At 40.7% G+C, this 27118-nt stretch overlaps 1 protein-coding gene across 2 annotated transcripts in view; it reads left to right on the forward strand.

Annotated features, from left to right (window-relative positions):
- The first annotated feature begins 3985 nt into the window (after positions 1 to 3985).
- LOC124607265 (sodium channel protein Nach-like) overlaps positions 3986 to 27118 on the forward strand; it is a 115473-nt gene continuing 92340 nt past the window's right edge. The window contains exons 1-3 of one of the 2 annotated variants that reach the window (XM_047139541.1): positions 3986 to 4233; positions 11064 to 11223; positions 11356 to 11504. In XM_047139541.1, the coding sequence (XP_046995497.1) occupies positions 4067 to 4233; positions 11064 to 11223; positions 11356 to 11504 (476 nt within the window). In that variant the 5' untranslated portion in view covers positions 3986 to 4066. Of the gene's footprint in view, positions 4234 to 7285; positions 7453 to 11063; positions 11224 to 11355; positions 11505 to 27118 lie in introns of those variants that run through there. The other variant, XM_047139542.1, reaches the window with a different exon arrangement.

The raw sequence follows: 27118 nt of genomic DNA on the forward strand, positions 1-27118 counted from the left end.
TTGACTACGCATTTCAACTACACGCCACTGCCTTATGCTGTGCTCGCCATTGGATACCTTCAGTTCTGCCCTTGTTGCAATTAGCAGCCAATGTTGTGGTTGCATGGTGGACAATATGTGGGGCATCAAATGCTGTAAAACATCATAACATCATTGATTCATTCACTCATTCATTTAGCATGTTCAATAGATCCTGCCATTTAGGATATACAACAATACAAGAAATACAGGGTGGGCCTAAAGTGTTTGTACAATTATCCGTATTAATTTTATAAAAACTGCAGAACTTTCAAATTGTGTTCTTTGTGACAAATGAAAACTAAATCATCAAGTTTGTTTGCATATCTTTGTTGCATATAGAAGCTTAGTAGAGAGCACTGTAATTGCTTTTGTTGTAAAATGGTGCCACATGGGAGTGTTCTATGGCATCACAATACAAAATTTCTAATCACTGTGCAGCAAAATTTTAAATACAATATGGTACCAAAGCACCGGATAGAAAGAGCGTTGTTGCATGCTACATGAAGCTTAAACAGACTTACAGTGTGTTGGGTCTTCCATGAATAGGGTGGCCTTCAGTCAGTGAACAAAGTGTTGGAGATGTGCAGCAAGTGTTATTATTGAGCCCTTCCAAATCTACTCAATGAATGACTGGTTACTTAGGGATTCCTAGGACCACAATTCAAAGAATTCTATGCAGTTCATTGCATCTGTATGCATGTAAGTTCCAGATGAGACACACTTACAACCATATGACGGGGCATGTTGATCAGCTTTTGTGACTGAGATATTGGCTTCAATTGATACCAGCAATGAGTACCTTCAATGAATTCTGTAGTACCACTTGAATGTGGCCCAAAGGCCAAAATTGCAATAGTGAAATAAATAATTTCTGCAGTCGACAGTGAATACGATATCCTTTAAAAAATTCTACAGGATTGTAAACTCTGATGATGGGAAAGTAATTCAATGAATTTGTTTTTCAGATGAGTCTACTTTCGACATATTAGTAAAGTTAACAAGCACAATGTGAGGATATGTGGTCTGGAATATCCATATGTTGCCTTAGATCACTTTAGGAATTTCCCTAAAATAAATGTCTGGTACAATTTAATGCACAACAAACTGGCTCTTTCTTTTTGTTGAAAAATCTTTGACAGGTAACATCTGTCTGAATATGCTAGAGCAGTTTGTAAAACTGCAACTGACTGATTTTCCAACAAGATTGTGCACCGTCACTTTGGGGTTAAAAATTTTGTTGATGAAACATTTCCTTACAGGTGGATTGGGTATGATAGTCCCACTGCCTGGCCTGTAAGATCGATTGATATAATGTCTTTAGATTTCTTTTTGTGGGGCTACGTAAATGACTCATTTTATGCTACATGAATACCTGATCTGGATACATTAAGAAGAAGAATAATGGATGCTGTTGATGGTGTTACATCAGGAATGTTGTTAGACATATGGCATGAAACTGAATATTGATTAGGCTTCTTTGAGCAACAAATGGTGCACATATTGAAGTTTAGTGACATCATAACAAAACCATGGTGATTTATTTTTTTATTTGTTACAAACCACAAATTTTCAAAACCCATAGTTTTTGTAAAATAAATGTTAATAATTGTACAGAGACTTCAGACCGATCCAGTACAACAATAAAATGGAGCAGCTGTTAGATACTACACTGATAATTACCTGCTCTCTAACAGTACTTACTCAAGGTAATTTTAACATAGTAAAATTTACTGTCAAAATATTACTTCAGAACACATTGCTGCTCCCTCAGTTACACTAAATACTGTCTGTGATTCATGCTGTTTAATTGTAGTGCTGTACTATTAGTTTAACAGCTACTTGAACACATTGGTATCTTCCATAAAATAATACAAATCAGTATGATTTAAGAGTGGAACACTTTGGAAATGAACATTCCTATAATCCTCCTTCCCAAACACCTGACAAGAATCTGAAGTTATAGACTTTAGATAATCATAATGCATAGGAGTGGCATGTTTGTAGTTATATTTTGAATGTAGATGGATTCTCAATTTCTTGCTCTATATCAGACATACTCTGTTGAAGCCCTTTGCACTAGAATACTAAATGTGAAAATCAAACAATGGAAAATCCAGGATGGAATGCAACAATATTATGAAAAGGGAAGTTCCCACTCACCATATAGTGGAGACACTGAGCCGTTATTTGTGACAGCCTTTTTGTTGTGCCTATTGTGAGCGCACAAGCTGTGGCAGGAGTTTAGAGCAGCAGTTTTCCGCCACGGAGCATGTGGCTGGCAGTTGCTATGGGTCCATGGTGAGCGGCTAGTGTTTATGCGGTCTTGGAAAAACCCTAGTGGACACTTGGCAGGGGCACATATGCCCGTGTTTGCACACTTGGAGAAATTTATATGCCAGAGAAAAATTAATAAAAACAGAACTAAGCATGACACAGAGATGCGAGTTGGCACTCTGCGGCAGGAAACTGCCACTCTAAACTCCTGCCACAGCTTGTACACTCACACTATCTGTGACTCAGCATCTCCGCTATATGGTGAGTGGCACCTTAGCTTTTCATAATATTGTTAATACTGAAAGTAAACCATAGTCAAGAAGAAAAAGTCCATATGAAAACATTTTGCCATCTTATGTTGTAGTTGTGTACCTAAATTACAGTTAGCTACAAAATCATTGAAGACTAAATTTACAGTTAAGTGAGTATAAGACTTCCAAGAGTTTTGAAGCAGTCTGTGCCAAATGTTTGGTTTATTCCTTTGCTTGGTAATCATATGGTAACTTTTGCTAAATCCATACTTTTTTTACTTTAGCTGCAGTTCCCCAGAAGATAAATCCATACTTAAAGGGGTGAAAGCATGTAAAATAAGCCAACTTCCTTACCTTCAAGTCAACAGAATGGAAGAGGTTCATGTAAGTTCAAAATATATGAAACGAGTCTGAGATTCATGTATAGTTTTTCTTTGTATTTCCTACATATTAGATTATTTTGCAAGAAACTCCAAAAAATTTTGTACATATTGTTTCATGTACTATATGACCCCTAATATTTCTTTCTTTCAGTAATGGATCATTTGTGTTTCGTTGAAAATGAGTAAATTATGTCTTTTTAGATTATCTTTCATAGAAAAGCTGTGATTTATGCAAGAGTTAATGACATGCTTAGTATGATGCAGAATTTTTTTCAGTTTTTTGTGGTTTACATAAACATAATTTTTGACAAAGTCACAAAATATTTCTATCATTTATTAATTTCCTCTACAGTAAAAAGTCATTGAACAATGTGGGCCACAACTAATGTTGCATTCCTCCCATGTGCCTATTTTGTATCTCCAGATCTGAGGTTTCACTTATTTGCTGCAGGGCCATGTATTTATTTATTTTTCTAACATTCAGAGAAGAGAGCCTATGATTGGGGACTTCAACAGTCAGCATTGATTTTTAAGTGCTCTTAAGGATCTGTTGCTCTTTTTTTTGTACTTTACATAATTTTGCATCATGACTGTAGTTCAGTTACTCGGCAATCTGAATAACGCCAATTGTGTTGAAATGCTATGCCAGACTTTTTCATGTGTTATGAAGTAATGGAAGATTACATTGCTACATGTTAACAACAGGTTTTAGCTTTTACCTTGAAGACTTCTTACAGTTAGTTACCTATGTATTGATCATAGAGCATATTTAATGACAGTTCAAGATCATCAGTGTTAAAACAGTGTTAATATTAAGAATATGACAGTATATTATTTACAGGATTCTCATTTCTGGTTTCATGTCTCTGTTAGGTAATCTATAAAGGCCATCAGCATTTGAGCATGTGTAATGAATTCATAATTAAACACTTGACTATTGATTACTGCAGCAGACTGTTGTGTGCTGTACTTAGCATTGGATTTTAACCAGTTTACCTTCCTCCATTTTGTGGCATATTCATAACAGATAATATCATAATGGGACTGTATTTCCCATTGTTATGGTAAATTAATAAACAGCACAAATTATGTGAATCATTGAAATAATTTTCATGTTTCACAGTGCTGGTGTATAACATGAAAAAAGATATAATTTTAAAAATGCAGAGAGATGGTGAACAGAATACTAATGTTGTAATGGATTTTAAAAAGTGGATTATACTATGGGTCAAGGATTTTTGCAATTGTACTGCACAGCATGGTTATAAATACCTCGTTTTGCAACATCAACACTGGCTGGAAAAGCAAGTATAAACCATTCACATCTATGTGTTTTATTTATTTGTTGGCATTGGCATTAGAAACAAGCAACTGTATCATGCTGATTACATAATACCTGTTAATGGAATTTTTCCATACCAGCACTATTTTTATACACTATGGCATTATGTATTACTTAGTATTCCAAGAAAATTTTTTGAGAATTAAATCAGTTTTAATGTTAGTGTCCATCAGTGGATTATTTTTAAAGTATTGATCTTATTAACTCTGTTACTTACTAACTTGTTTTCTTCAGATATGAATTCAAATGAACATAATGTAATAAAATATTGCACAGTAGCTTAAACTATGTGTGAGACAATTGGAGGCTTGAAGTGCAAATTGGTTTACATTAAAATGTATAAAAGTACACATTAAAATATTCACAGATATTCTATAGAATGTCATTCATGCTCATGAAAAGTTTTTTAGAAGCAAGTGGTTTATAAAACGGCGTGTTCATTTTAACTGAAGACATTGAAATACCGTATTTTGAAAACTACACATCGGATCAAAAAAGTCATAATTCCAATTTGTTTGTCTCAAAAGGGGACATCCGATGACACTGCAATTGACCCCCTCCCTCCCCCCACTACCCTGAGCATGGGTAAAGGGGGTGACTTTGAAATCTTCAATGAGAATCCCCATTTTTTATTGCAAATGATTCTATGGCAAAATCTACATACATTTTGTCTGATGGGTTTTCTTCATTTCACCACAGATGGCACTGTAATCAGAGGAATAGGAAAGGGTACACAATCGTAATTTAGACATGCTACTCATGGCCCTTGAATATTCAATGGGATGTGAAGTCCCACCTCCATGCTGTGAGGGTAGGACAGGCTGCAATGTCGTATTCCTCCAACATATTGAACAGGGGGCTACGTGACATGCCACTGTGGCTGTGGCTTGATGTGAACACTACTCTGTTTTTCCACTTAGAGTAAGTGTTGAAATGTAGTACCACCAACTTCAATACACTTAGTGATCCACTCTTCAAATGACCATATACAGGACAGAAGCATATCTGTGGGAATGTCATCACAGGTGTTTCTAATGTGGTCAATCATATCTTAATGGCCTACTGTCACTTGCTGGTACATCTTATCTTTTAAGTACTCCCACAGAAAGAGATCCAGTGGCATCAAATCCAGTGACTGTGTGGGCTAATTAATAGGGTCACCTTTGCTGATCCACCGACCAGTGTAAACACAGTCTAATACTTCCTGTGCTTCAATTGAATAATGCACTGGGCAACCATCATGCTGAAACCATATATGTTGTTGAACATCCAGGGCAACAGCCTGCAGTAGTACTGGTAGCCCCTGTTCCAAAAACGTTTGATATTTGTGTCCATTCAATGTGTCATTGATAAAATACAGACCAATGAGTTTGTTCCCCCTGATGCTACACCATATGTTAACCAACCAAGGACATTGTTGGTCAACTTGCTGTACCCTGTGAAAATTCTCTACATTCCAGTAATGCATGTTATGTCAGTTAATGCTACCATGGTTTGTGAATTTAGACTCATGGGAAAATAGTACCCTGGAAAAGAAAGTGAGGGTCATTTGAATTTGTTGATATACCCATTCACAAGACACTGCATGTATATGGAAATTGGTGCTGTGAAGTTCTTGATGCAGTGACATACGGTATGGATGATACTTGTGTCAGTATTACCTATGGAAATATCAGGACCACAGTGTAGCTGTCGTGTGCCTATCTATGGGTTGTGGCACACTGCTGCTTGTACAGCTATTTCATTATCTTCTCCTGTAACATGTTTGCTTCATTTCCTTTTGCCAATCTGGATGCTATCATTAGACATAAAGGTGTTCACAAGTGTGTAAGGAAAAAATGAGAGTGAGCATTCAATTGAAAATACAACAGCAGCCACAACATTTCTGCTACATTCTCCATAAATCAAGACCATTTCAGTTTCTTCCTCCATGTTTGTAACATTCATTGTCCACTTGCTCATCTGTTCTCCAAATGATAGGTTGTTTGCAGGCAATGAACACTGTTCAAGTATTGTTCTATCTGTTCTACCTCTGCATGATACGTGAGATCCAGTTGCGGTGTATTGCCTATTATGATATGTTGTAGTTTACTACACGGCCATGGTCATGTGTCAAATGTTCCCCTGTTCAATATATCAGAGGAAAAAAATACTGAAAATGGGGTTTCCAATTAGAAGTTATAAAATTCTAGCCTGACCTACTCTCGCAGAATGAAGGTGGAGTCCCACATGCCATTGAATATTCAATGGCCATTGAGTGGCATCTCATAAATTAGGGTTGTGTTCCCATTTCTACTCCTCTGATTGCAGCACCATCCATGGCAAAACAAAGAAAATGCATTGGGAAAAACTTATGTAGAGTTCGCTGTCAAATTGTGATCTGCATTTAACAAATGGGGGTTTCCACTGAAGATTTCGAAGTTGCCCACCTGCCACCCACATACAGGTTGGGGTGATGGATTGAGTGTGGCATTGTTGGATGTCAGCTTCCGAGACAAACAAATTGGAACTACAACTTTTTTCAATCTGATGTGTAATTTTTGAGATATTTCAATGTTTTCAGTTAAAATGAACACCCTGTATAATATGATGAACATGTTGGCATTCACATGGATTTTGGAAGTGATTACAAACAAAATTACCAACTAAAAAAAGCTATACTTTATGTTCAAGTTTGTAAAAATCCATTGTCATGTTAATGTATCTTTTGTGGACAATTTTCAATACCCAAAGTATCTAGATATAAGAAAAAATATTTGAAAGTATGTAAATACTTACTATTATTGAACAATTTTGATTTGTGAAAAAATTAGGCAAATGTTATTGTCATGTAATGCCAATTATAATATAGAATCTCACACATTGCTGATTTAATTAAGTTGGCAGTTAAACATTGGATGCTGAATCAGCCATTGATTTAATTAATAAGCAGTTAATTGAAAGAAATGTAATTATGCTTTCATTTATTTTTCAGATTTATGTGGCTAACTGTCATTGGCCTATCCATTATAACAGCTGCATATATGGTCAATGTAGCATGGTATTTAAGTGAACGGCATCCTACTTTAACAACACTAGAAACTGATCACTATCCAATATGGAATATACCTTTCCCTGCGATTACCATCTGCAACACCAATCAAGTGCTTCGTTCCAGGGCTCTGGAACTGTCAAAAAAAATGTAATCATAATATCAAATCTTCTGAAAACTTTTCCTGTCAGTTATAATTTCAGTAGCACTACTGACCAGGTGGTCACTTCTATGCTATTGAATTCACAAATGAAATGTGGAAGTGGAAGTAAGAGAGTTAATTTATATGACGTTTGTGTGATACTGTTTGAGAGATACATGCTTCAAGCAGGCAGCAGATGATATCCCTTCCCTATCAGTAGCAACACAAACATGATGCTGCACAGTACATGTACCCTTTGCAATCACTTGCATGACACAATTACGCTTAAGGTACCTGACATGAAAGTGGCATCAAGTAGGGGGAGAGAGAGAGGGAGAGGAAAAGCATGTTATGAAATGGAATGGGCGGACCATGAAAGTCTGAAAACTAGGAGACTTATGTAAACAGATTAGAGCTAGGCATAACTTAGATGAGGATTAAACATTAGTTAGAATTTGTTGCATAAAATTCATGAAAGCAGGATGAAATGAAATGAAGGGCAATGATGATGTGTAATCTATCCTACATGTTCCATGGATACCATTAGGAAGTGGAACCTTCAGGGATATGAATGAGTCAGTCACACTTATGTCACCTAAGTTTAGCTGAATAAATTAGCACATAAGCTGTGACTTTGAGAAAAGCTGCTGAATTCTAAGCTTTTTTTGTATAGCTTTTGTTTATCTGCTATTAGTAGCTTTTCTTCCTTTCGCTTCACCTTGTCCTCCTCAAACCAACAAGCCAGCTTCCTTGGTGTTAACCTCAACCTCAGAGAAGGCTACATCACTACCTCCATCCACATCAAACCTGCCAACCACCAGCAATACCTCCACTTCGACAGCTGCCACCCATTCCTTCCCAGAATGACCTTTACATACAGCCTAGCCACCTACGGCCATCGCATCTGCAGTGACTAGCAGTCCTTCTCAAAATATACCAAGGGTCTCACTGAGGCCTTCACAGATCATAATTAGCCTCTCGACCTTGTACAAAAACAGGTCTCCTGTGCCTTATCTCTCCAGTCACCCACCACCTCCCTAAGTCCCACTGTTCGGCCACAGCGGAGCATTCCCTTCATGACTCAGTAACACGGAGGACTGGAGCAATGGACTCACATTCTCTGCCAGGGTTTTGACTACCTCTTGTCGTTTCCTGAAATGAAAAACGTCCTACCAACTGTCCTTCTCACCCATCCCATGCTATTCTGACATCCACTGAACATACACAATATCCTCATTCATCCCTACACAGTCCCTGCTCCCAACCCCTAGCCTCATGGCTCATATCCCTATAATAGACCTAGATGTAATACCTGTCCCGTACATCCTCCACTACCTACTTCAGTCCAGTCATAAGCATCACATAAAGGGAGAAGAAGTCGAGAAAGAGTGAGAAACGGATGAGTATTGCAGCAGGAAAATGCCTAATGCTTTAAGCGTGGAAGATCAAGAATCTGTTAACACCATCATTTTGTTATTTTCAGTATCATAACTAATTAGCAAGACTTGAAATTGAATCATAGTGTGACAGTTACTGAATGAACTTACTCAGGAAACAAAATAATATGAAAGCTGTTGAAATATTATGTGAAAATGTGTATAACTTATATATCTTGGAACCATTAAAAACTGAACAGCTAATTGTAGGAGAAACAACATCTCAACTTTGAAAGCTGACATAACAACAATAATTCTTCTCTCCACTGACAAGCAGTTTCTTCCAACCTTACTAAGGATGGTAAACATGTATTTCATCCATTTACTGTTAGCTATAGTAATAAAAAACAGAAGATGGGACTGCCAAAATGAAAGAAAGAGTAATCAATACAGGTGATAGGGAGAAGGAAGAATTGCTCACACAGGGGATGGGGAGAAAAGAGGATTGCTCCAAGCCACATGAACATGAGAAATGTGCTTGAACATCCTAGCCATTCCTAGTTTCTCTTGTTCTGTGTCCTCCCCCTAACTCTCCATGAAGAAACTTATTAAAAATGTGAAAGATGGGGGTATAACTATTTCAACCATGTTTCAGTTTCAGTGACTTCTAAGTAAATATTCCTTTCCAATCTCAAAGTTCATTAATACATGAGTTTTTTATGTTAATTTTGAACTAAGAAACAAAAATGAAAATAGTCCACTATATTTCAAGCCTTAGCTATTTTTCTCTTAGACAACACTCACAAACATGCTGTGATGTTGTGTGCATGCGTGTGTGTGTGTGTGTGTGTGTGTGTGTGTGTGTGTGTGTATTTGTACTTAGGGTATGAAAACAGTGAAAGACCAATATGTGATTTGTTTCATGTATTTATGTTTTGCTCAGCAATCGTCTGCAAGTGAGTAATTGTCTTACCTCATTTTTATTAGGTTATTTACATCTTAGAATCTCTATTTTTATTAAAATTTCTGAATTTATGAACTTCCGGTAATGAGGAAATGACATTACTTCTCTACTGTTGCAGAATATTCTGGGGCTTAAGACTTCTAAGAAAGATAATGTAATGGCACTGGGATGTGAATTGTGGGCTTTTATAGGTACACTCATAGCCACTCTCCTCAGCCTTGTCTTGCATATATAATGAGTATGCAAGTAGCTAAATGGTGTTCAACTCATATTTTACTTTTAACAACATTAGGAAATGTTTATGTATGCTCCATATTCATTTATTGTGTGAAATTTAGTAAGTAAGTTAAGAATTGGTGAAAGAAGGTACAACAATCATACACAACTTGTGTTTATTGTAGCAATCTAGATTTTGGTCACTGAGTCAGCATCTTCAATGCAACCGATAAAGTTAACACATTTCAGCCGTTATTTGGCATAGACCCATTTGGACTATACAAGCCAAGAGTTCAAATTACTTTGAGTAAATGCAAAATAATGGTTCAAATGTATTAACTTTACCTGCTGCATTTAAGATGGTCACTCATTGACCAAAATCTAGATCTGCTACAATAAACATAAGTTATGACTGAGTGTGGTACCATCTTTCATAAAATGAAATATGTACTTAAGCTATATGTAATACTATAGTGTGAGTAAGTACATTTTTTACTGTGTCAGATTTCTGTATAAAATCCTCTTGTACATTACCCCAGTGGCAGATATATATGGGATGCATGCAGGGTGCGTGTTTCCCCCCCCCTTGCAGGGCCGCCCGCATTGCCACACGCACTGCCCCTGCCAGTCATCCTGCACGTTATTCATTTGTTTCTTTCAAGATATCTTTACCACACCTTCCTTGAGGTTTTTCTGTATCCACCACTGCATTACCCATGATGACATTGATCAATGCAAACACCAGAATTACAGAAATGTCATTTCTGTCTCCTTACATACTTGATTGAAAATTTATGTTCTCCCTTTTAATAAGAATGCTATTATTATGTAGATACGTGATGTTGTTTATGTTTATTATGTGATACTTGCAGTTTGCAGCATATGTGGTGTTTCACTCACCCTTTTTGCTGCTAAATATTGAAATAAATGTTAATTTTGATTGTTTTACATTTAACTCTTTCTAGTTTAAGTATATTTATGAGATTTAGTATGACCATTTGTTTCTTTTAGATCTGTTGTTATCAAATTGGCACCTGTTCTTAATTGTCCATTTTTCTTTCAGGGTATTACCGAAAAACGTGACACATCAACAGATTTTCAAAAACTTGCAGATAGTAACACAACTGTTAAACCCAAATATTTATGAGCAGAGAGATGATTTGATTAACTTACAGGAGACAATTGATGCAAATAATATTTCAGTCAGAATGTTAACCAAATACGTAAGTAATGATATATATCTCAATTAAAAAGCAAAAACTTTAATTATGCAGATGTTCTTTTATTTATACACTTTTGTTATAAAAACTTACATAATATTTATAATCTAAACTCATACACAATTAAAATTACAGCTAGCTCCACAGTGCAAGCAACTCATTGCTAACTGCACATGGAAGGGACGCTTTGTACATAATTGCTATAAGATGTTCCAAGATATAACAACTACTGAAGGGCGTTGCTGTGCATTCAACTACAATGGATATCTGGAAGAAGTTATGAAGTAAACTCACTCTTTTTTTCTTTAAGAGACTTGTTTCATTGTGCAGTATTCAGTCTTAAAAGAGTTTTTATGTAAATGACATTTACTGATATGCAGAACAGGACTGTGATAATTTGATATGAGAATCACTGTTACTGCTTTCTTATGGACTATTACGGCTACATCTACATCCATTCTCTGCAAACCACTGTGAAGTATATGGCAATATGGCAGAGGTTACTTTCCATTGTATCATTTATTGAGTGTAGGGCAAAGGATTGTATAAATGCCCCATGCACACAGCTTAATTAGACTAATCTTGTCCTCATTATACAAAAGTTTTTAAAAATTTGATGGCATGAATGCATTAATAACTTACATTATATGTCCAAAAATTATGGCATTTCATATTCTAAATAAATGCTACAATGGAAAATACTCTTATAACTATTCTCTGATTACTTATAATAATGGGGTTGATCATAGTTACTCTTTATCTGCTGCAGTCGTGGTCCTGAGTACATTTACAGTCACTGTAACATTTAACTTTGGAAAAGTTAAATTTAAAAATAATCTTGTCTTATGTTTTAAATACATTTATTATACTTTCAAAACAAAATTAAAATATTAATACAAAGGCAGACAATACTTACAATGAAAAAGGAGCAGCTACATGCTCACTGCTCAAAAACTAAAACCAGACTGACTCCCTATGCCAACATGGCAGTTAGTATTTATACTTTCTTTACAATCCCGAACAGTCCTCGGCATTGTTTAAAATTATTATTTCATTAATTAACAATTAAAACTCTCATCCTAAAACAAATTATACATTTCAATGATTACCCAGATTCTTATATATTAAACACATGAGTGAATTCTAGTCTATATACTAATTGTATAGTGTATAAATGCTTAGGTGTTAAATGTTAACAATACACTTGTTATATTTACTAGTTACAGAAGATTCGTATCACATAAAATGCTCCTACCAATTAATGGGCTACTATACATTAGTTTCATCAAGATTCCGTAATTATTTTCTTCGTAACTTTTTCACAAGTACTTATTTTCATACACCTCTACGTCAGAAATTACTGTTCTTGGCTAAATTTATGTGTTTAAGTTAATTTCAATTAGCCTGTTACGTTTCACACTCTGCCAAGTACTTCACAGTGGTTTACAGAGTATGGATGTAGATGTAGCTGTAATATGTCATAAGAAAGCAACAACAATGATTCACATATCAAACATTGCCTAAATTATCACAGACAATTTAGATGTTTTAAGTAGAATATTCGTGAATTTAGAAGAAGTTAATAATTTTATTTATTTATTTATTTTTACTCCATGGTGTCAACCTTCAGGAACATGAATGAATTTAATTAGCTTATCAGACAATGGAAAATTCAGGATGAAAGGTAACAATATTATGAAAAGGAAAGTTGCCACTCACCATATAGGGGAGATGCTAAGTCGCAGATACGCACAACAAAAAGACTGTCACAGAATAAGCTTTCGGCCAAGAAGGCCTTTATCAAAAATAGATGACACACACACACACACACACACACACACACACACACACACAGTGTCCAGGGATGAGGTGGAGAGAGGTTATGGCAGCTAGGTGCAGTTGGGAGGCCAGACAGAGGGAAGGGGAGAGGTGAGGGGGGAGGGGGGTAGTGAAAAAGGAGAGAAGTAAAAAGCCTGGGTTGGTAGAATGAGGATTGTGTAGTGCTGGAACAGGAGCAGCAAAGGGGGTGGTTGGGTGAGGACAAAGTCTAACAAAGGTTGAGGCCAGGAGGATTATGGGAACCATGGACCTTGCCGTTGGTGGGGAGGCTTGCGTACCTCAGCGATACAGATGGCCATACCGTAGGTGCAACCACAACGGAGGGGTATCTGTTGAGAGGCCAGACAAACATGTGGTTCCTGAAGAGGGGCAGCAGCCTTTTCAGTAGTTGCAGGGGCAACAGTCTGGATGATTGGCTGATCTGGCCTTGCAACACTAACCGAAATGGCCTTGCTGTGCTGGTACTGCGAACAGCTGAAAGCAAGGGGAAACTACAGCCATAATTTTTCCCAAAGGCATGCAGCTTTACTGTATAGTTAAATGATGATGGTGTCCTCTTGGGTAAAATATTCCGGAGGTAAAATAGTCCCCCATTCGGATCTCCAGGCGGGAACTGCTCAGGAGGACGTCGTTATCAGGAGAAAGAAAACTGGCGTTCTACGGATTGGAGTGTGGAATGTCAGATCCCTTAATCCGGCAGGTAGGTTAGAAAATTTAAAAAGGGAAATGGATAGGTTGAAGTTAGATATAGTGGGAATTAGCGAAGTTCGGTGGCAGGAGGAACAACTCTTTTGGTCAGGTGAATACAGGGTTATAAATACAAAATCAAATAGGGATAATGCAGGAGTAGGTTTAATAATGAATAAAAGAATAGGAGTGCAGGTAAGCTACTACAAACAGCATAGTGAATGCGTTATTGTGACCAAGATAGACACGAAGCCCACACCTACTACAGTAGTACAAGTTTATCTGCCAACTAGCTCTGCAGATGAATTTAATTTGATGAAATGTATGATGAGATAAAAGAAATGATTCAGGTAGTGAAGGGAGACGAAAATTTAATAGTCATGGGTGACTGGAATTCGAGAGTAGGAAAAGGGGGAGAAGGAAACATAGTGGGTGAATATGGATTGGGGGAGAGAAATGAAAAAGGAAGCCGTCTGGTGGAATTTTGCACAGAGCACAACTTAATCATAGCTAACACTTGGTTCAAGAATCATAAAAGAAGGTTGTATACATGGAAGAATCCTGGAGATACTAGAAGGTATCAGATAGATTATATAATGGTAAGACAGAGATTTAGGAACCAGGTTTTAAATTGTAAGACATTTCCAGGGACAGATGTGGACTCTGACCACAATCTATTGGTTATGAACTGTAGATTAAAACTGAAGAAACTGCAAAAAGGTGGGAATTTAAGGAGATGGGACCTGGATAAACTGAAAGAACCAGAGGTTGTACAGAGTTTCAGGGAGAGCATAAGGGAACAATTGACAGGAATGGGGGAAAGAAATACAGTAGAAGAACAATTGGTAGCTCTGAGGGATGAAGTAGTGAAGGCAGCAGAGGACCAAGTAGGTAAAAAGATGAGGGCTAGTAGAAATCCTTGGGTAACAGAAGAAATATTGAATTTAATTGATGGAAGCAGAAAATATAAAAATGCAGTAAATGAAGCAGGCAAAAAGGAATACAAACGTCTCAAAAATGAGATCGACAGGAAGTGCAAAATGGCTAAGCAAGTATGGCTAGAGGAGAAATGTAAGGATGTAGAGGCTTATCTCACTAAGGGTAAGATAGATACTGCCTACACGAAAATTAAAGAGACCTTTGGCGAAAAGAGAGCCACTTGTATGAATATCAAGAGCTCAGATGGAAACCCAGTTCTGAGCAAAGAAGGGAAAGCAGAAAGGTGAAAGGAGTATATAGAGGGTCTATACAAGGGCGATGTACTAGAGGACAATATTATAGAAATGGAAGAGGATGTAGATGAAGATGAAATGGGAGATACGATACTGCGTGAAAAGTTTGACAGAGCACTGAAAGACCTGAGTTGAAACAAGGCCCTGGGAGTAGACAACATTCCATTGGAACTACTGACGGCCTTGGGAGAGCCAGTCCTGACAAAACTCTACCATCTGGTGAGCAAGATGTATGAGACAGGTGAAATACCCTCAGACTTCAAGAAGAATATAATAATTCCAATCCCAAAGAAAGGAGGTGTTGACAGATGTGAAAATTACCAAACTATCAGTTTAATAAGTCACAGCTGCAAAATACTAACATGAATTCTTACAGATGAATGGAAAAACTGGTATAAGCCGACCTCGGGGAAGTTTAGTTTGGATTCCATAGAAATATTGGAACACGTGAGGCAATACTGACCTTACGACTTACCTTAGAAGAAAGATTAAGGAAAGGCAAACCTACGTTCCTACCATTTGTAGACTTAGAGAAAGCTTTTGACAATGTTGACTGGAATACTCTCTTTCAAATTCTGAAGGTGGCAGGGGTAAAATACAGGGAGCAAAAAGCTATTTACAATTTGTACAGAAACCAGATGGCAGTTATAAGAGTCGAGGGGCGTGAAAGGGAAGCAGTGGTTGGGAAGGGAGTGAGACAAGGTTGTAGCCTCTCCCCCATGTTGTTCAATCTGTATATTGAGCAAGCAGTAAAGGAAACAAAAGAAAAATTCAGAGTAGGTATTAAAATCCATGGAAAAGAAATAAAAACTTTAAGGTTCGCCGATGACATTGTAATTCTGTCAGAGACAGCAAAGGACTTGGAAGAGCAGTTGAACGGAATGGATAGTGTCTTGAAAGGAGGTAATAAGATGAACATCAACAAAAGCAAAAGGAGGATAATGGAATGTAGTCGAATTAAGTCGGGTGATGCTGAGGGAATTAGATTAGGAAATGAGACACTTAAAGTAGTAAAGGAGTTTTGCTATTTGGGGAACAAAATAACTGAAGATGGTCGAAGTAGAGAGGATATAAAATGTAGACTGGCAATCGCAAGGGAAGTGTTTCTGAAGAAGAGAAATTTGTCAACATCGCGTATAGATTTAAGTGTCAGGAAGTCATTTCTGAAAGTATTTGTATGGAGTGTAGCCATGTACGGAAGTGAAACATGGACGATAAATAGTTTGGACAAGAAGAGAATAGAAGCTTTTGAAATGTGGTGCTACAGATGAATGCTGATGATTAGATGGGTAGATCACATAACTAATGAGGGGGAATCGAATAGAATTGGGGAGAAGAGGAGTTTGTGGCACAACTTGACAAGAAGAAGGGACCGGTTGGTAGCACATGTTCTGAGGCATCAAGGAATCACAAATTTAGCGTTGGAAGGCAGCGTGGAGGGTAAAAATCGTAGAGGGAGACCAAGAGATGAATACACTAAGCAGATTCAGTAGGCCGTGGGTTGCAGTAAATACTGGAAGATGAAGAAGCTTGCACAGGTTAGAGTAGCATGGAGAGCTGCATCAAACCAGTCTCTGGACTGAAGACAACAAGAACAAATGGTTCAAATGGCTCTGAGCACTATAGGACTGAACTGCTGTGGTCATCAGTCCCCTAGAACTTAGAACTACTTAAACCTAACTAACCTAAGGACATCACACACATCCATGCCTGAGGCAGGATTCGAACCTGCGACCGTAGCGGTCGCGCGGTTCCAGACTGTAGCATCTAGAAACGCTCGGCCACTCCAGCCGGCAACAACAACAACAACAGGATATATTGCAGGGAGAGTTCCATATGACAAAAGCTGTGGAGAAGTCATTGAAATGAAGGATGTTGTGTTATGCAGCGTGCTCAGCAACAGGATGGTCCACTTGTTTCTTGGCCATAGTTTGTCAGTGGCCATTCATGTGGACAGACAGCTTGTTCATTGTCATGCCCTGATAGAGTGTACCACAGAGGTTGCAGCTTAGCTCATAGATCACATGACTAGTTTCACAGGTAGCCCTGCCTTTGACGTGATAGCTGATGTTTGTGACCAGAATGGAGTAGCTAGTGGTGGGAGGATGTATGGGACAGGTTTTACATCTAGGTCTATTACAGGAATATGAGGCTTGAAGTAAGGGGTTGGGCATGGGTGGTTCAGGGATGGGCGAGTATATTGTGTAGGTTTGGTGGACAATGGAGTACCACAGTGTGAGGAGGGGGGGGGGGGGGGAAGTATAGTGGGCAGGACACTTCTCATTTCATGGCACAATGAGATGTAGTGAAAACATTGTCGGAGAATGTAATTCAGTTGCTCCAGTCCTGGATAGCACTGAGTTATGATGTTAATGCTCCTCTGTGGCCAGTCAGTGAGACTTTGTGATGTGGTGGGAGATAGGAAAGACAAGGCCCAGGAGATTTGTTTGAGTACAAGGTTGGGATGATACTCACAGTCTGTGAAGGCCTCAGTGAGACCTTCAGTATATTTTGAGAGGGACCATTTGTCACTGCAGATGCAACAACCACAGGTGGCTAGGTTGTATGGAAGGAACTTCTTGGTATGGAATGGGTGACAGCTGTCACAGTGGAGGCATTGCCTTTGGTTAGTAGGTTTGATATGGACAGAGTTACTGATGTAGCCAACTTTGAGGTCAACATCTAAGAAGGTGACTTGTTGGGTTGAGTAGGACAGATGAAGCAAATGGGAGAGAAGCTGTTGAGGTACTGGAGGAATGTGGATAAAATATCCTCCCCTTTGATCCAGATCGCAAATATGTCATCAATGAATCTGAACTCGTTTAGAACTATGGGTGCTTAGGAAGGATTTCTCTAGATGGCCCACGAATAGGTTGGTGCCATGTGGGTGCCCTAGGTTGATGCCATGTGGGTGCCCACAGCTGTAGCACGAATTTGTTTGAAGATAATGCCTTCAAAGGGGAAGTAATTGTGGGATAGGCTGTACTTGATCATGGTGACTAGGAAGGAGGTTGTTGGTTTGGAATCCAACAGGCATTGGGAAAGGCAGTGTTCAACCGGTAAGGCCATGGGCTTTAGGAATGTTAGTGTAAAGGGAAGTGTCATCAATAGCAATGAGCAGGGCATCACGTGGTAAAGGGACAGGAAATGTCTAATAAAGTATGTGAGTGAAGAAATAACTGTGAGGAGGAAGTTTGGGTCGGTTACACCAAACAACACTCCCATTTTGCAGTAGTTCGTTTATTCACCTAAACACATCAAAGGTTTACAAAGAACTGGACATGACGGAAGAGAGCAAAGATAATCTTAGCTTAGCATCCAAAGATGATGCTCGGAGTCTAGAGACAAACGTATATCGATGCTGGTGTTGACCTCATCGGCGCCACATAGCCCCCCCCTCCCCCCCCCCTGCAGTACGGAGTACTCTTGAGAGGCCTGGGGGGGGGGGGGGAGGGGACAAAGTGTCGGTAGGGGTGTTCCGCGGGAGCCGGACCATGGTCAGCTCGACAGCATCATCGGGGAGCTGCGTGGGTAGATGGCGTGAAGGAAGGTTCAGCCACCGAACCTGGAAGTCATTGAAGCGCGCCAGGCATTGTACTTGGTGTGCTGGTCGTGTGGCAACAGGGAGGCCGGCAGTTTGCGGGTGGAATGGAGTGACAACGATGATGTCTCCGGTGGGCGTGGCGAACACACGAAGTATGCCCAGGTTGATGTTGGGTGAGAGGGGAACACATTTCACCAGGTGGCAGGGAATGGCGGAGGTTGTGTCATGAGCACCGGATGAAGGGAAACACACAATGAACAGTGTATCATCGCATAGTATTATAGAGATGTCGTGGATTATGTCCGGGGGGGACGGGCACAAACACCTCAAGCGAGGGCACGTTCAAGATGGGGAGGGGGGGGCATGGGAAAGCTCAGCAGGGCAAGGCAGGCGACGGGGGAGAGGTCACAGGGACCGGCGAATGGCCCATCGACAAGGGCGTGATCGTAGGTAAGCTCGACATGGGGAGCATGTGATCACTCGATGGAGTTCTTGAGACCGGAGTAGAGGGCAAGTTCGCAGAAGAGCCAGATGATTGGAGCTGGAATTCACTCAACCGAGTGTGTGAGCCCGATGTGGAGGGAGTGGTCAGAGCGTCGTGAGCCGTTACAGTGAAGGGGGGTGGAAGCGGGCTCAACATGAGCAGGCTTTCGTCTGTTGAGAGAGACTGTAACAGCTGAATCTTTTATCTGGATGTCATAGGTGTTGGCTGAGTGCTGGAGAACTCGGTACGGGCTGGTATATGGAGGTTGGAGGGAAGCACAGACAGTGTCATCTCAGAGCATGACGTATTCACAATTGTCCAGAGATTTTGGGACGTGAACCTTAGGGTGGGAGTGGCTGGCAGGCAGAGGGATATGGAGGTTGATGAAGTGGCATCTGACGCGGTCCACGAAGGAAGGTAAGTCAGACTGAGAGAGAGAAGCGGAAGGGATCACACATTCGCCAGGGAGAACAATGTTCTGGCCATATACGAATTTGGCGATTGTGCCTTTGAGGTCTTCCTTATAGATCGCACAAATGCTGAGTAGTGCAAGGGGAAGGGCCTCCATCCATAGAGAGTCGTGCCATCGAAGAGCCACCTTGAAAGTGCGGTGCCAGTGGTCAACTAGCGGGTGAGATGCTGTGGTATGGATGCGCCGGATGCCGCAGATGTTACAAATCTCGTTGAACAGGGCTGACTCAAATTGTCTGCCCTGGTCAGTCGTGATGATAGCTGGACATCTGAAATGCGATACCCACAACTCGCCGAAAGCTCGAGCAACAGTTTTTGTCGTAATATTGGGGAGGGGGACAACCTCGACCCAGCGAGTTGTTCAGTTGGTATACAAGAGAACATAACGAAAGCCGTTAGAAGGGGGGGGGAGGCCGACAATATGCTGGAAACGCCCAGGAGGGGTGAAGGGGGGTTAAGTGTGCTTGTGTACTTTGGAGCATTGGCACGCGAGGCAGGAGTATGCCCATTGCCGGCAGTCCTTGTTGACATTTCTCCACACAAAGCGCTCTGCAATGAGGCACGTGGACGCACAAACACCGGGGTGGGCTAAATTATGCAGTGTGTTGAAGACAGCTCGACGGAGCGTGGTTGGGATGAGGGGGCGTAACGTGCCCGTACCATCATCACACCAGATCTCACCAAAAATGCCAGGGAAGGTGGTACGGATGAAGTGTAGTGAAGAGGTAGAGTCTGAAATTAGGTTTTTTGTGTCCTCGTCGGTGGGTTGGAGGTTAGGCAGTTCAGAGAGGTCTAACAGCAAATGAACGGCGTTGACTCATGAAAGGAAATCAGCAACTATATTGTCAGTGCCCTTTATGTGTCTGACATTGGTGGTGAACTGAGATATGAATTCCATGTATATGAAGCAGCGAGGAGGCGGGTCAGCTGGCGGGTTTGTAATGGCTGCAGCCAGGGGTTTGTGGTCTATTAAAACATAGAAAGGGCATCCTTCAATGTCAGTCTTAAAATGCTTGATTGCTTCATAGACCGCGAGCAACTCCCTGTCAAACGTGGAATATTTCCGTTGTGCATTGGTGAGCTTGCACGAGAAGAACTGCAGAGGCAAAGTCTGGCCGTTGATTGTCTGGCTAAGGACAGCGCCGATGGCAGTATCGCTCACGTCTGTGGTGATGAAAAGCTGTGCATTGGGATAAGGATGTGCGATGGTGCAGGCCTCGGCAAGAAGATTTTTGAGGGCAGTGAAAGAGTGAGTCATAGCAGGGGTCCATGGAATGTGAGAGTGAGACAACATGTGAAGTTGAACCCAAGCATTGTAGTTTAGTTGAATTCACGGCTTGCAGTGAAGTATGATGAGGGCGGATGTTTGACGACGCTAAGGACTTGGGCAGCAGTGAAACATTGGTGACTGTGTCCTCTAGGAAAAGGTATCCTGACGAAATATCTTTAATTTAAAGTTGTCCACAATTATCTGGTCGTTCCCAGACAGAATGGAGCACTGGGGGGTGCCTGTCATGTTGTGCGCAGGAGGCGGCACCCAAAGTAGCAGTGTGGTCTGCAGTTCCATGCCGCCTCACCAAAATGCGTGTGAAAGTAACAGTACAGGTAGTGCGGTTGCATTTCCTGCGGAAAGTTTATTGCCAGTTGCAGTGACTGAGGTACGGTGGCTGCAGAAGGTTCAGTTGCAGGAGGGGGCGTGACCGCGGGAAGAGCCGGTGATGTCTCAGTTGCTTGTTTACTGCTTCCCGGAGTGAGTGGAACGGATGGCACAGTGCGGCCCCGACCACGTCTGGCTGCAGGGCGATGAGCCTGAACCTGAGACGTGTCAGGCAGGCAGTGGCTGGCGAAGTGGAGCAGTGATGCATTGTGTAGCTTGTCAGCAATTGTCATTCTTTGCTCAACAGGTTCAGGAGGCCTTTGAGCCAGAGCAAATCGGATGTGAGGAGATAGTTTATCTGACCAGATGGCGAGGAGAGCTGTGTCAGGGAATAGATCGGCGCTGACCGGGGCACGTAGCCGTCTCCAGAGCTGGGAAGGTTTGTCATTGCCTAGTTGCTCGACGTATAGCACTTGCCGTATTGCTGCCTCAGTGGAGCGTGCAAGCCAATGTAGAACTGTCTCTCTGGCTAGAGTGTACCGGGTAGATGAGTCCGAGGCATCGACCAGGTCAGCAATCAAGTCATCCTGGTTGTGCAGGTGGGTGATGAGGCACAGAAATTTGGTTGACTCATCAAGTTTGTAATGGTCGAACACTTTGTCCGCAATTTTGAACGAAGTTGTAGCTCTGTCGAGATTAAACGGCGGCAGTGTAGGTAAGCGTTGTAGAATGTTCGGAAGAACAGGTTGAGTTGAGATCGTTGGGGCACTTCCTGAGACAAGCTGCTGTTGTTGTAGTATTCCAGGAGAGTGTGCCTCCAAGGAATGTGGCAGCGACGACTGTTCGGGAGGCAGTGTGAAGGTGACACGTTGTGGTTGAGTGCGATCCGTCGCAACGCGGAAGGCCGACACGGGTGAGACACCATAATGTGTCGATTGCGGTTGCAGAAGCTCAACATGTTGTGGCTGTGTTTGAATTAACATGTCGCGGAAGGCTGACGCGAATGAGGTACTGAGATGTGCCGAGAACAGTAGCGGAAGCTCGACTGGAGCCGGCGCGTGGGCGACAGGTGAGAAAAAGTTCAAAGTTTGCGAACGCGTGTTAGTCCGCAGAAAGCTCGACGTATGATCAGAGCTGGGGCCACCTGTGTTGCAGGAAGGCTGTGGAGGTGCGGGCTGTCCAGAAGCACAGTGTGAGAAATGATGTCGAACGTGGGATGGAATGTGTGAAAGTTCACTGTTCATAGTCACTCCACTCAAAACAGTGTGCAGATAAGGTGAATGTCATGGCACAAAACACTGACGGAGGTGGAGGTCAGGCACAGATAACAAGTTATTGTTCCTGTTGCAGGCCGAGGTATCGAAGTAGGAAGGCAAGTGCTAATGTTGAACCGAGGCAGGTGCAGGCATGGTCGGATGCTGAGTCGGTTGACCTGTGAACGAAGCAGTTCCGGCCACATGGCAGGTATCCGTGTGGTACTGCATGGATTGCAGCATGGCAAATCATTGTCCTGGCGGTGGTACGTTGTCCAACGAAGCATCTGCAGAAATCGGCATTGGTCCCGCACTGCACGGAGATCCGTAAGAGGTAACTACACAGTCGATGAGGGAGGGCACATGTGGTGGGAACAAAGGCGTTTGATAGCCTGAGTCATGCACACTCCTAACTTCATTTAGTGTTGCAGGCTCGTAAACGTCCGTTGAAATCGGCAAGTGAGAGGCATCATGTTGCAGTCCTGGCGGGTGTACATCTCCTGCAACACGATGCATGTCGATCACAAAATCCGGCATTAGGAGTTTGGCCGAAGTTATTGTTCGAATGCTGTGTTGCTGTAATACACACAAAATTAACTGGCACGGAGGTCGTGGACACAGTAAAACGGCGAAAACGGAAGACATTACAACTCGAGGTCACGAGTGAGGAGGAAGTTCTGGTCAGTTACACCAAACAACACTCCGATTTTGCAGTAGTTCGTTTATTCACCTAAACACATCAAAGGCTTACAAAGAACTGGACATGGTGGAAGAGAGCAAAGATAATCTTAGCTTAGCGTCCAAAGACGATGCTCAGAGTCTAGAGACAAGCGTATATCGATGCTGGTGTCGACCTCATCGGCGGCACAACTGTATCACTTTTAAGTATAGAAAACTGCTCTTGACAGAAGGAGAATGTCCAGAAAAATTAAAAATAGGCAAAATAGTGTCAACACACAAGAAACCCAAATAATTGCAGACTAGTGTCTTTTAACATCTGGTTTCTCAAAAATACTTGAGATGCTTACACACGGTACATTGATAACATTTCTAGAGAAATATAGTATTCTGATTTCAGCACAACACAGCTTCCAAAAAGGGAAATATACAGAAATGTCTATCACAAGCCTAACAGAATCTCTAGCAAAAACGTTAGACTAGCAAAACTCAGTATCTGCTACAGTTTTGGATTTGTCTAAATCTTTTGACACAATCACCCATTCAGCACTAATTGAAAAACTTATGTGGATATTCAGAACATTGGATAAAATCATAGCCTGGCAACAGAAAGCAGCATGAGATTACAAAGTCTGGATGCATTAAGTGTGGCATATCTTAAGAATCCGTTCATTTTTGACTCTCCTTCAACCTCTTTATAAGTAATATTGAAGTCAATGAGAAGGATGACATGACATTAGAAAACAAGGGGAGGGGGAGCGGAGGGGGGGGGGGGGGGAGCCACTGGAAAGAAGTGCACTTATTTCAACAAATAACACCGTACTGTGGCCGATACAGAATGACTTTATAAATATATAAAAAAGACAATGTTCATGGTGTTCACAAATATAGAAAAGGATGATTATATATATATATATATATATAGAGGGTCATTCAGTAATTAAAGAGACAAATTGGTCTGGAGAAAAAAGTGTTTATTTTTACAAAACAATACTTTTTCTACATTTCAACATAATCCCCTTGAAAATTTGTGCACTTGTTCCAATGTGCTACAAGCTTTTTTATTCTGGCTGCAAAGAACGTTTTATCTTGAAGTTTGAACCAATTTCCCACAAACTTTTTCACATCCTCATTGTCCTGGAACCTCTTCCCACTTACTGCCTCATTCAGTGCACCAAACAAATGGAAGGCACTAGGTGCTAAATCAGGACTGCAAGGGGGATGAGGCAGTACTTCCCAGCCCATTCTGTCAATGGTTTCATGGGTTAGTTGAGCAATATGAGGATGTGCATTGTCTTGCTGGAGAATCACACCTCTCCTCTGAGATCCATGATCTCTCTCCCTCATAGCTGGCTTCACTTAGTTTAAAAGCAAGCCTAAGTAGTATTGGCTGTTCATTGTATGCTGCTCTTTGAGATAATCACAAAAAACTGGACCTTCAGCATCCTAAATCACCGTCAACATGACTTTCCCTGCTGATGCTTGTTGTTGTTGTTGTTGTGGTCTTCAGTCCTGAGACTGGTTTGATGCAGCTCTCCATGCTACTCTATCCTGTACAAGCTTCTTCATCTCCCAGTACCTACCACAACCTACATCCTTCTGAATCTGCTTAGTGTATTCATCTCTTGGTCTCCCTCCACAATTTTTACCCTCCACGCTGCCCTCTGATACTAAATTGGTGATCCCTTGATGCCTTAGAACATGTCCTACCAACCGATCCCTTCTTCTAGTCAAGTTGTGCCACAAACTTCTCTTCTCCCCAATCCTATTCAATACTTCCTCATTAGTTATGTGATCTACCCATCTAATCTTCAGGATTCTTCTGTAGCACCACATTTCAAAAGCTTCTATTCTCTTCTTGTCTAAACTATTTATCGTCCATGTTTCACTTCCATACATGGCTATACTCCATACAAGTACTTTCAGAAATGACTTCCTCACACTTAAATCTATACTTGATGTTAACAAATTTCTCTTCTTCAGAAACACTTTCCTTGCCATTGCAAGTCTACATTTTATATCCTCTCTACTTCGACCATCATCAGTTATTTTGTTCCCCAAATAGCAAAACTCCTTTATTACTTTAAGCGTCTCATTTCCTAATCTAATTCCCTCAGCATCACCCAACTTAATTCGACTATATTCCATTATCCTCCTTTTGCTTTTTTTGATGTTCATCTTATATCCTCCTTTCAAAACAATATCCATTCTGTTCAACTGCTCTTCCAAGTCCTTTGCTATCTCTGATACAATTACAATGTCATCGGCGAACCTCAAAGTTTTTATTTGTTCTCCATGGATTTTAATACCTACTCCGAATTTTTCTTTTGTTTCCTTCACTGCTTGCTCAATATACAGGTTGAATAACATCGGGGATAGGCTACAGCACTGTCTCACTCCCTTCCCAACCACTGCTTCCCTTTCATGCCCCTCGACTCTTATAACTGCCATCTGGTTTCTGTACAAATTGTAAATAGCCTTTTGCTCCCTGTATTTTACCCCTGCCACCTTCAGAATTTGAAAGAGAGTATTCCAGTCAACATTGTTAAAAGCTTTCTCTAAGTCTACAAATGCTAGAAACGTAGGTTTGCCCTTCCTTAATCTAGCTTCTAAGATGAGTTGTAGGGTCAGTATTGCCTCACATGTTCCAATATTTCTATGGAATCCAAACTGATCTTCCCCAAGGTCGGCTTCTACTAGTTTTTCCATTCTTCTGTAAAGAATTCGCCTTAGTATTTTGCAGCTGTGACTTATTAAACTGATAGTTTGGTAATTTTCACATCTGTCAACACCTGCTTTCTTTGGGATTAGAATTATTATATTCTTCTTGAAGTCTGAGGGTATTTCGCCTGTTTCATACATCTTGCTCACCAGATGGTAGAGTTTTGTCAGGACTGGCTATCCCAAGGCAATCAGTAGTTCCAATGGAATGTTGTCTACTCCAGGGGCCTTGTTTCGACTCAGGTCTTTCAGTGCTCTATCAGAATCTTCACGCAGTATCGTATCTCCCATTTCATCTTCATCTACATCCTCTTCCATTTCCATAATATTGTCCTCAAGTATATCACCCTTGTATAGACCCTATATATACTCCTTCCACCTTTCTGCTTTCCCTTCTTTGCTTAGAACTGGGTTTCCATCTGAGCTCTTGATGTTCATGCAAGTGGTTCTCGTATCTCCAAAGGTCTCTTTAATTTTCCTGTAGGCAGTATCTATCTTAACCCTAGTGAGATAAGCCTCTACATCCTTACATTTGTCCTCTAGCCATCCCTGCTTAGCCATTTTGCTCTTCCTGTCGATCTCATTTTTGAGACGTTTGTATTCCTTTTTGCCTGCTTCATTTACTGGATTTTTATATTTTCTCCTTTCATCAATTAAATTCAATATATCTTCTGTTACCCAAGGATTTCTACTAGCCCTCGTCTTTTTACCTACTTGATCCTCTGCTGCCTTCACTACTTCATCCCTCAAAGCTACCAATTCTTCTTCTACTGTATTTCTTTCCCCCATTCCTGTCAATTGTTCCCTTATGCTCTCCCTGAAACTCTGTACAACCTCTGGTACTTTCAGTTTATCCAGGTCCCATCTCCTTAAATTCCCACTTTTTTGCAGTTTCTTCAGTTTTAATCTACAGGTCATAACCAACAGATTGTGGTCAGAGTCCACATCTGCCCCTGGAAATGTCTTACAATTTAAAACCTGGTTCCTAAATCTCTGTCTTACCATTAGATAATCTATCTGAAACCTGTCAGTATCTCCAGGCTTCTTCTATGTATACAGCATTCTTTTATGATTCTTGAACCAAGTGTTAGCTATGATTAAGTTGTGCTCTGTGCAAAATTCTACCAGGCGGCTTCCTCTTTCATTTCTTAGCCCCAATCCATATTCACCTACTACGTTTCATTCTCTCCCTTTTCCTACTACTGAATATCCAGTCACCCATGACTATTAAATTTTCGTCACCCTTCACTATCTGAATAATTTCTCTCATTTCATCATACATTTCTTCAATTTCTTCGTCATCTGCAGAGCTAGTTGGCATATAAACTTGTACTACTGTAGTAGGCATGGGCTTCATATCTATCTTGGCCACAATAATGCGTTCACTATGCT

The sequence above is a fragment of the Schistocerca americana genome, chromosome 3 (genome assembly GCF_021461395.2).
Source record: "Schistocerca americana isolate TAMUIC-IGC-003095 chromosome 3, iqSchAmer2.1, whole genome shotgun sequence".
In the NCBI taxonomy this organism is placed as follows: Eukaryota; Metazoa; Arthropoda; class Insecta; order Orthoptera; family Acrididae; genus Schistocerca; species Schistocerca americana.